This window comes from Gorilla gorilla, chromosome 15, assembly GCF_029281585.2.
Source record: "Gorilla gorilla gorilla isolate KB3781 chromosome 15, NHGRI_mGorGor1-v2.1_pri, whole genome shotgun sequence".
NCBI lineage: Eukaryota > Metazoa > Chordata > Mammalia > Primates > Hominidae > Gorilla > Gorilla gorilla.
In genome coordinates, this window is record NC_073239.2 from 123787387 (window position 1) to 123799073 (window position 11687).

An 11687-nucleotide genomic window follows, 5' to 3' on the forward strand; every position below is an offset into this window, starting at 1 on the left:
CCCTGCGATCCCGAGGAGATGGCCTAATCCAAGGAGAGGGAGGCTCCAGGTCGTGTGGACTCTCACAGGGTGCCTGCTTCTGGCCTTCATGGAGCCCGTCTCAGAAGCCTGCGGGAGGCAGGCGTGTGGATGGGTTTATCAGGACAATCCAATCAGCCATGGACAGGGGAAAAAAAGATTATGACCCAGGATGGATTAAATAACTGTCTTGAAAATTGACAAATTACGACTGTATCTATTTATGAGGTACAAAGCAATGTTTTGATATATTAATACAATATGGAATAATTAAATATAACTAATTAGCATATTAATCACCTCAAAATCTTTTCATTATTAGCATCAAGGCCATTTGAAATGTATCGTAGCTATTTTGAAATGACCAATATATTACGTTTCAGTAAAGAAATAGATATTAATTAATATAAACAATATAAAATTATTGAAATCAATTATGCATTACTCCGATAATTTATATTTAGTTCATCAATAAGTTTGATCGTTTAGGATATATTTTAAAAATTATCTTATTATAATGTTAAATATAAGTCACTATACATTTATGCACAGGTTTGTGGCATTTAGACCTATGTCTATAGGTGTAAATTTATGCTCTCATAGCTATGTAGTTGCTCATAGCAATAGATGTTAATGAAACTCTGGAAGAATAACTGCAAATGAAAGTAAACAGTTTTTTAAAATAACACTACATAAAAGGTTTAAAATTATTAAAACTTAAATACAATGATAATAAATACATACTAATAACTGTATGAAAATGTAGCAACCTGTAAGACTCCAGAGTTCTGAAAACACAAACCTGACTTCTCCAGCTGAAGAGAAAGAAAACCTACCGCTGCACCTGCTCCTGGGACCTGTCCCGCCCTCAGTGAGTCTCGAGCGCCCCCTGGTGGCCCCGCGCGCCCCTGCAGGGAGGTTTGTGTCTGGGCTCACACTGACCTCCCGTCACTGTGTCTGTGGTACAGTAATACACGGCCGTGTCCTCGGTTTTCAGGCTGTTCATTTGCAGATACGCCGTGTTCTTGGAATCATCTCTGGAGATGGTGAACCTGCCTTTCACCGACGCAGCATATGCTGTCGCGTAACTGTTAGCTTTGCTTCTAATACGGCCAACCCACTCTAGCCCTTTCCCGGAAGCCTGGCGGACCCAGTGCATAGCAGAGCCACTGAAGGTGAACCCAGAGGCTGCACAGGAGAGTCTCAGGGACCCCCCAGGCTGGACCAAGCCTCCCCCAGACTCCACCAGCTGCACCTCACACTGGACACCTGCAAACACAGAGACACCCTGGTCAGAAAGTGCCACACACATCCACTGTTTCTCTCACTCATGTCCACTCACACTCAGTATCTCTAGTTCCCCATGAATCACCTTTTAAAATAGCAACAAGGAAAACCCAGCTCAGCCCAAACTCCATGGTGAGTCTCCTGTATTCAGTGCCGATCACCGAGTGGAGACACCTGGGGATCCCAAGGCTGGAGCTCCTCTCCCAGAGCTGCAGGGTCAGGGCTGGGCTGCTTTTCATCAGCAAAAAGGGGGGTCTTATTTGCATGTCTTCTGCTACATAGCAAGGTCTGGGCTGGGACGCCTGACGAGAAGGCTGTGCACAGAGTAGATGAGGGTGTCCTGGGGGGTGATTGGTAGTAATCCTATCATTCAGGAAAATTTAATTTCATATTATGTGATTGTGCCTTGATATTCATTTAGGAGTAATCATCTTATTGCACTTTTTACATATTTGCACACTGTATTTCCCCTTATATTTTCTGAAGTCCCTTGGCTTGTCTGTTTGAGTGATGTCTCTTTCCTCTACAATGTGAAGGGTATGATGTTATCGTTCACAGCTGCAGTCCTGGCTGTACACGCAGTTTCCACGGAAATGCTGTCATTTGGCAGTATTGCCTTCGACAGCCTAATTACCTGATTGTTCTACTTGACCATTTGTGTCTCTTAACAAACCATGTAGATGTTACACTGTGCTCATTTCTGACGTGTGACACTGCTTTGTAGCATAAATCGTTCAACAATCTGGTGCAATTAAATTTGGGCTTTTTTCCGGGGACCATTTTTGAGGATTGTTCTGACCCCAAAATAGCACTGATTTTTTTCAAGAAATTAAGTCTAGCTATGTTTCCAGGCTGCGCTTGAAATCCTGGGCTCAAGTGATCCTCTCACCTCAAACTCCCAAGTAAATTCAACTGCAGGCAGAGCCACAGTGCCCAGCTGGTTATTCTTAAATTATAGGTTTTGTAATTCTCTCTGTTAAAATGAGTGGACTATTGATTTCTATATTGCTGTCATGGAGCTGTCAGATTTCTGTTAATTACTTACCATGAAAACCGCTAACATTTTAGATGAACTTTAGGATTGAAATCATTATCATTCTACTGCAAATCTAGTCACGCCCTTTAGAGAGAGCTTTCTATCACTGTTTTTATGCCCTGACTCTATCACTAGAAAAACATGCCAGTCTCTGCCTTGGTGCAGAAGAAAGGGTTCAAGCATCTCAGAAGGACACTCCTGCTTTAAGTACAGAAAACTGCATGGGAGTGATGAACTCCTATGATCTCACTGTGCCTCTCCCAGGAAGCTCCCAGAACCTCTGCCCTACAAGTGAGCTGGGGTGAGAATAATCGGGGTCCACCTGTTCTTGGTCTATAACACCTGACATGGAAACTATGTCTTGTGAGTGAGGCGGGGAGGAGAAAGGCATCCATCAAATCACAGGCTGGAATTTAGTCTCCACCATAAAGATCTGACATCATGACCTCAACTGAGATCTGGGGGAGAGGGAAGAACCACCTTCTTGTCAGTTCAGCCCAAGGTCAAGATTCTGTGATCCTGAGATGTAAAGAAGAGGTAATGCTCTTCTCCCAAGTATTGTGATCCTCACTGCACTTGCTAAGACTGTTTGAGTTGCTATAAGAGGGTATCATGGACTGGGTGGCTCAGAAATAACATAAATGCATTTGTCCCAATTTTCAAGGCTGGGAAGTTCAAGATAAAGATGACTTAAAGATTGGTATCTGGTGATGTCCCAATTCTTTATTTATAGATTGCCACCTTCCTACTGTGACCACACCTGGTGGAAGGAAAGAGGGAGCTCTCTGGGGTATTGTATCAGGACACTGATTCCATTCATGAAACGGAGCCTCAACACCTTTCAAAGGAGACCAAAGGCCCCACCTCCTGCCACCGTCACGATGGAGTTGAGATTCCAACAGATGCCTTGTGGGGGGTCATAACCCTTCAGTCAACAGGAGGACTTTATGTCAGTCAATGGATTTCATTTACTGTGTGTTCTCAGAATAATTTTCCTTGATAGTACAGGTTGGGTTTCTATAATTTTTACCAGATTAGGTTGTCTCTTTGGAAATCTTGAAGTTTCTCACACCATCACACTGGTAACGAGATAACTCTATTTATATTCGTGATTGAAGCTTCCTCATTAGGGCCATAAGCATTTGGAATGTTCTTCTCTTAAATCATTTGCCGTGATGGAATAAACTTGTCCCCCCTCATCAGTATTATCATTTGTTCAGAAATACACTTTTTATATTTTAATATTGCAAATCCAACTTTCCTTTATCTTTCTTTAACATGGTGTCTTTCTTTATGTTTTAAAATTTGTAAGTGATTATGTTTAAATTTTAGGGTAATTTTAGATTTTAAGGCAAGCCCCCTATAGTAAGGTGTGTTCTCATGTACAACTTTCCAGGGTTCACATACACTGATCCACACTCTACCAAGGCTGGGTCTCTCTCCGGCCATCTACGGGGCTCACTCTCTGAACAGTGTTCTGCTATCCACTGTCTAGTCTGTGGTCTCCACACTTCTTGGCCTGTCTGGGATCTCAGCTCCTTTTCCTCAACTTCAAATCTACCTGGTTCCTCTTCAGCACTGTGGCCTGGAAACTCTCTTAAAAAAGTAGCAAAGCATGCGTTCATCAGAGGGCTCCTTTTGTATATTTTCCCCACCTCAGCAATCACTGTCCTTGTTATTTGATGTCAAATACCTTAAAATCATGTTTAAAAAATTTCACTGTGTTTTACAGTTATTTCTGGTGGAAAGATACATCTGGTCTCTGTTGTTAAAACTTTTTTGAAATGATCATCTCGAACATAAATATTAGAGTCAATTTTATAATGTTCACCAAGATTTATCTTGGAATATATATATATATATAATATATATATTATATATATATATATATTCAATTCTCAATTCCAGGAGACATCCCTGTAGGGATACATTATAAAGTTTATATATTTACATATTTGGTAGACTTAATATTATATCTAATTTTTAAAATAGTCAAAATATCTATATTTGTCACACAAGAAAGCACAAGTTCTACGATGCCCTAATAGAAAAACTTATTTGTCTTTCTATGGGTTCTTCCCATGGAAATAGAGGGAGACATCTTAGGACACTGATCCAGGGGTGACTTCAGAGACCCTGCCCAGAATATGACCCAGGAGGGATGTGAGAGATTTCCATCTCTGTGATTGGCATTCTGTCTCCTTCACAGGAAAATCTGGGATCTTCCTCCATCCCTGGGGTGGACTACTTCACCATTCTAGACACTGAGGGACAGACAGGGTGTGGCAGGTCACAGACATCAAAGGCCACAGTGTGGATGAGGATCGAGGTGCTAACTTGCCCCAGTGATAATAGAGATCCCCATGGGGCAGAGTCCCAGGAGATGATCCCAACCATGTGGGGATATGTGTGCCTGTCTGAGAGAAGCATCCACATGGGGACAGTGTGTGCCTGTCTGAGAATGAAGGCTCATTCATGAAGGTGTCTACCTAGACTGAGATTGTGTTTGGTGAAAATTTTTCTCACTCAGGAGATGAGAAACTTGAGTGATTTGTTTTTGGAAAAGAAAAATAGATCATGTAGAAGCCCCACGTAGGAAGAGTCACTGGATAATATTTGTCAAAACACAGTTCATTTAGAAGGAATTTCCTGTTCATGTCCTTTGCAGGGACATTGATGAAGCTGGAAACCATCATCCTCAGCAAACTAACACAGGAACAGAAAACCAAACACTGCATGTTCTCACTCATAAGTGGGAGTTGAAGAATGAGAACACATGGACACAGGGAGGGGAACATCACACACTGGGGCCTGTCGGGGGGTGGAGGGCTAGGGGAGGGATAGCATTAGGAGAAATACCTAATGTCGATGACGGGTTGATGAGTGCAGCAAACCACCATGGCACTTGTATACCTATGTAACAAACATGCACATTCTGCACATGTACCCCAGAACTTAAAGTATGATAAAAAAGGACATTCCTATCTAAGAAGGAAAGCACTGTCTCCTTATAGCCTAAATACTGCCATAACTTGTCCTAGGCCACTTACAACATGAATATTGATATGCTTTATAGATTAACTGGATACCAAAGATAATGGTGCCATTTATTTTTCTGATACTTCACTAATACTTTATTATTTGAACAGTCCTCACTTAGAGACCTTTTCATTAAAATGTAATTTTTAATTGAATAAGCATTTCTACCATGAGACAAACTGTCTTCCTGGTGACTAAATATCCATCTTGATTTTGATATAATGCCCATGATGTTGACGATTAAGTTGGCATTCTCAGAAAAAATTGACCCAGGTTCAAGGGGCTAACTGCAAATTCATATTTATCTCTGTTTTCCTTCAAGACAAGAAGGATGTGAGTTACAGACAACCTAGTGGGTGGTCTCCTGAGGGCTCCATGCTGTGAAGGAAAAGAAGACAACCCTAGATGGTGGTCAGAGGCTCCCTGGCTGGTTCCTCTCCGCACCTGCTCTTCACTGGGGTTCTGCCTTGGGTGAGTTCTGAGCATCTCCTGCTGGTCCTGTGCTGCTCATGAAGCCCAGGTAAAGGAAGTCTTGGAGATCTTCTTCTGAGATGCCAAGTTGTATGTCTGGTTCCTGGAAAATAGCACAGTAACGCTGGGAGCTGCACCTTGGATATCACCCATGTGACCTGGCCTGTGTAGTGAGCTTCCTCCAAGCCCAGAGACGGGATTGGCTGGGCTCTCCCTTCAGACATTACTGGAGGCAATTTTCTGCAAATCTAATTGTAGTTTCACTATACAATTCAGCAATCATGTTTTTACTAATGTACTTAACTGACTATGTCCACTCAGTGAACCACACATGGCTGTTCATTTATATTTCCCAAATACTGGGCACATTAAAAAAAATCCTGAGTAGTTCAGCAAATTATAGGATTTGAATCAGCAAACTAGGTGGTAACATTTTCTATAACCAAACTTATGAACAAAAAAGATAAGAAAATGAGGTCGCAAAAATAGAGCTTGCATTATTACCTGGAATCTGGTAGTGGTAATTTATATAATGAAGCTGCAGTGAGAAAGGTTACCAGGTGACCTCATTCTGAACCTGTCTTTAGAGCTGACCAGCAATCACCAGGAGTGGGGCAGCCCATAATTCCCCCACATAGAAAGACACCCCAACTCAATAAAACTGCACTTGGGGTCTCTGCAGCCTCTGAGGTGTGCAGGAGCAGCTCCCACCCCAAAGTCTGCAGTCAGTCAAGTCTCCACTCTTTCCCTTGGGGCATGAGAAATAGTGTAGATGAAGTCCAGACATGCTCTACTCAAGGTCTCTGCACATGGCTAAGAATGCAGGTGTGAAATTCATGTCCTCAATCCATGAAGCAATACCCATGAAAAATGCAACTCTGTTCCAGGACATCATGCAGAATGAAGAAATAATGCAATTGTGGTAAATTTGGAAATTACAATTGTTTGTGGACTGCACATTTTTTCATATGTCTTCCAATAAATCAGGTGAAAACGTGTATTCTGTATAAAAATCCACAGTGTGTTAGCTCTGGGAATGCACCTTCCTCCCTCCACCTACAGGCAGAACAGTGCACTTGGATCATGCACCCAGCTCCTGCTCTCTGACGTCCATGACATGGCTCATGCTAAATCCCATATCCTGTGCTCCATTCTCAGGAATAGAGTGAGCCTTGCACTCATCTGGGGCAGAGTCATTGCTGGGAGTGATGGGGGTTTCCTGAGGGGCAACTTTGACTTGCAGGAGACTCAGTGATAATCTGGACTTTCTTTGCACAGCACAGAAATGTAGGAAAGTTCCACCCAATCCTGCCTCCCTCTCTCCTTCACTCAGGGACAGGCTTCCATCATATGCCATCAGCTTCCCAGCCTCATTTACCCTCCATGCATTTTCCCTCAAAAGGGTGGATGCCCTCCTTCGACCAGTGCATGCACACTTAATCGGCTAATGGAGATTTATGCTGAGAAGACCAATAATAATACACATATATTTGCAAAATTATTTATAACATGAGTCTGATTCTATTGTCAAATATAAAATATTAATTAATATTAAAGCAATATTGCATTGATTAATATTAGTATTAAAATATTAATCAATATAAAATATTAATCATGGTAATAATCGATTTTGTGTGTCACCTTGACTAGGACATAGTCTCAGTTATTCAATCAAACACTAATCTAGGTGTTGCTCTGATGTATAATACAGGTGTTATTAAAGCCTGTCATCACTTCTCTAGGTCAGGAAGATTGTCCTAGATGAACTTGGTCGGTCTGATTTAATCCTAGCAGAGGAGAAGGCAATGGAACTCTATGGTAGACAGCAGCTGTAGGACTTCCCAGGAAGTCCGTCCTGTCTTTCCTTTTGGCCAGCTCCATTGGCTCTGGCTGTGCCTACCCAGACCTCACGATTGCCATCATGCAGAGCTCACAGCCCAATAAAGTGTCCATCCTCAGCTCTCCCAAAAATCCACAAGTGAGAGTGGGGGCTCTGTGACAGGGTGAGGAGCACAAGATCAGCTCTACAACAGTATCCCATTTGAGGAAACGACTATGAGTGTCCACTTGCATTTCCCAAATGCATCCACACATAGAAGACAGCAGGGGCATCCAGGCACCAGGGAATGAGAAAGATCCCTTAGCCTGCCAGGTCCACAGGAGCCCAGCCAGAGCCACACCTGAGTTCCAGGTAATGCATCTGAGGCCTGTGGTTTAGACCACAGGAAGCACACTCTCCATTTTCAGAATGAAGGTGAAAAGGGAAGTGTAAGAATGAAGCCTAGAGAAAAGGAAAATGGATCACAGAGAAAGGACCAAATGGGTCAGTTCTGAGTTAGATGTTCAGTTTTAACGGACGATGGGGTTACTGTGAAAACTGTCAGGATTCTAAGGACCCTGGCCCTGGGTGAGCCTCCCTCTTGGTCCCAATCTGAATCCCAAAGCCTGTTCCAATCAGAGATTCCCATGGAGACGCCTGCCCTGAGTCTGATTGAAAAACACTTCCCAGGTCCTCCTGGGCTTCCTCGGGACTCTGATTCTGGTGACCAGGGCAGGGTCATTTCTGTTCCCAAAGTGATACTCGGGCTTCTGTGGAGGTGAGAATGTGTCCTTCTGTCACAAAAACAAAGACACACCAGGGAAGGAAAGTGTCACATTCAGAGACATTAAACGTAAGTACAGAATTGTAAATCTGAAAGGTTCTCTGAGGAAACTTGATGAATCAGCCCCAGATGCTGAGAGAAAATCAGCCTTTAGCACCACCAGCCCCTGCCACGGAGAACAGCCCAGTTCATAGGGCCCAGGACACCCCCTCGTGGTCTCAGATGCCCCTGCAGCGAGGTTTTTGTCTGGGCTCACATTGACTTCCCCTCACTGTGTCTCTTGCACAGTAATACACAGCCGTGTCCTCGGCTCTCAGGCTGTTCATTTGCAGATACAGCGTGTTCTTGGCGTTGTCTCTGGAGATGGTGAATCGGCCCTTCACGGAGTCCGCGTAGCTTGTGCTACTCCCATCACTATTAATACGTGAGACCCACTCCAGCCCCTTCCCTGGAGCCTGGCGGACCCAGTGCATCCAGTAGCTACTGAAGGTGAATCCAGAGGCTGCACAGGAGAGCCTCAGGGACCCCCCAGGCTGTACTAAGCCTCCCCCAGACTCCAACAGCTGCACCTCACACTGGACACCTGCAAACACAGAGACACCCTGGTCAGAAACTGCCATACAAATCCACTGCTTATCTCACTCATGTCCATTCACACTCCATGTCTCCAGTTCTCCATAAATCACCTTTTAAAACAGCAACAAGGAAAACCCAGCTCAGCCCAAACTCCATGGTGAGTTCTCTGTGTGCAGTCCTGATCAGCAAGCAGAAACAGCTGGGAATCCCAGGGCTGGGGCTCCTCTCCCAGAGTTGCAGGATCAGGGCTGGGCTGGTTTTCTTCAGCAGAGTGAGGGCCCTATTTGCATATATCCTACTATATAGCAAGCTCTGGGGTGAGACACCTGAAGAGAGAGCAGGACCCAGGGCAGATGAAAGTGTCCTGAGGAAGATGGGCGACAACAATGGGATTTGAGAAATTGTGCTTATTATGAAACTGTGCTGTGATAAAATCTTCGCACTGATCACCTTATTTCAGATTTACCTACGTGTGTAAATTATGTTCTGTAAGAGTCAATGTTCTCTATTTACAGATGTAAAATAAATCCACACATGGATGGGCTCTGTATGTATCTAAGAGCTCATGTCTGGGATGAGTGAGTTCTGGTATCTGGGTACCTGCGCTTCTCACAACTGGCCCTTACTCCTCCCTTACCCAACTCCAGAACAGAGCTGGACATGCCTAGTGTGGTTTGCAGAAGCCACTGCCTAATCAGAATATGTGTGATTTTGCTGCACTCTCCTGTTTACCTTAAACTATTGAGAGAACTAGGGTTCAGGTAGATAAACTTTCAGGTATCTCTGACATTTAACATACTCGTATCTATCTTTCTGTCACTCCTACATTGCCTAATTTTCAACTTGTTTCCTCATAATACATTTTATGACTTGATTGACAGATTATAAACTTTACATATTTAAAGTGTAAAATTGATAATCACGACATACTATTACCATTATAAGGAAGGTGGACAAGTGAAATTCCCTCAACTTCTTTTCTGTCCTTCTACTTCCTATTTCTATTTCCTTATCCTTTCTCCTTCCCTTCTGCCAACATATTCCCAGGCAACTACTAATTTTCTTTATATTACTTTAGATCAGTTTTCATTTTCCAGAATTTTTAAAAATAGAATCATATATACTCTTATTTGTTTGGCTTATTTTACTCAATTTAAATACTTGATAATTTTATCTTCTTATTTTGTGTATCAGACATTCCCTTATTATGAATGATGGATAATATTCCAGTGAACAATGTTACCGTGATTTGTTTTTCTATTAGGCAGCTGATAAATATTTGGATTCTTTTATTATTTTTGGTGTTAATAAAAATTTTGTTATTCAGATTTGAAATGTACATAGATGAGAATTTCTTTTTTTACAACAAGAATAAAATCAACAATAACTGTTAATCAGAGAAAATGGAGTTTTGCAAATTTTCTTTAATACTTCAGATCATTGAAATTTTAAGACAATCAACAAACCTGAAATCTAGAGAGAGACAAGTTTTTGTAGGGAGAATCAAAGCTAGAGTATGAGCTGAACTGGGGCAGAGTTCACCAAATGCAATAAAGGCTAGTACAAGATAAAATACACTAATATACATTGAACTGTTTTGAGTCGAGTGTGATAAGCATGTTTTTAGTGAGAAATTCTCAGGAACCACATACTGGAGAGTTTTTCTATTCTTTTGAATGCCTTTCCCTTATAATGAGAATAGTCACAAAAATCTTCCCTTCCCAAAGTGTCTGTCTGGGGTGTATCAGAGCCCACACTTCTGAAATGCTTCCAGAGGCAAGTCTCTTACACCCACTAGAGAACTAAGAAATTACTCAACAGGGGCAAACCACCAAAACCAGTATCCTAAATGCACTGGTTTAACCCCTCAGGAACTGAGATGGGAACAGAGCTCCCCAGCAAGGTTCTACCGGGAAGCAGCTCCTCTCTCTTATGGAATCAGAGCCTTAGTCTGCAGAGCAGGGCAGCAGATCTGGAAGGCGATGACACCGATGGAGAACACTGCAGCTGTGGGAGGGAACACCCGGGGAAACAGGGGGCTCTACTCCAGGGGAGGGGGAGCTGCGGAGCAAGGCAGAAAGGAGCCCCCATGTCAAACTTCGGGGTTCCAGGGAGGGAAGTGGAAGTGGCGCCGCCTTGAAAACCCGGGCAGCGGAGCAGCCGCTGTGCCCACCCCGCCAAGGGTGCGGGGCTCCTGGGCCTTGGGAGGTTCCGTGCAGGCTGCTTGGGCCGCGTCCCCAGGGTTCAGCCACATGTCAGGGTGACCATGGAGGCCGCCACTCCCGACTACCGGCCGGGGTCGTGATCAGCTCTGCCCGGGCCTCCCTGAGCACCGGGGCAATGGGGGGAGCTTGTGGAGATGTCACTCCTGCCTTGGACGCCGGCCAGGGCCCGGAGAGGATCAGGAGCCCCTGCCCAGGCTGCAAGGAGCGGTGGAGGGGGCTGATGCTCCACGGAGCCAGTGGGAGTCGGGAGCAGGCAGCAGCCACCCAAACCGCGGCTGGAGACACGGGCCTCTGGCTCCATGAAGCCGGCAGAAGCCCCTGCTCCGCAAACCGGGGGCTGCAGCCTCAGGCGTCCCTGCACTCTCGGGGTCCCCAGGAAAAGTCCTGTGCTCTTGCAAGCTCCGAAGTGCCTGCTCCCACTTCCTGGCTTCT

The 11687-nt window shown here is 44.0% G+C and overlaps 2 gene segments (V, D, J or C); both read right to left on the reverse strand.

The window, feature by feature from the left end:
- Window positions 1-886: 886 nt before the first annotated feature.
- LOC109023159 (immunoglobulin heavy variable 3-73-like) lies at window positions 887-1502 on the reverse strand. The segment is given in 2 exon segments: window positions 887-1287; window positions 1391-1502. Coding segments are annotated over 2 exon segments (447 nt in total).
- Window positions 1503-8668: 7166 nt separating this feature from the next.
- LOC101132759 (immunoglobulin heavy variable 3-74-like) lies at window positions 8669-9256 on the reverse strand. The segment is given in 2 exon segments: window positions 8669-9037; window positions 9141-9256. Coding segments are annotated over 2 exon segments (411 nt in total).
- Window positions 9257-11687: the final 2431 nt, after the last annotated feature.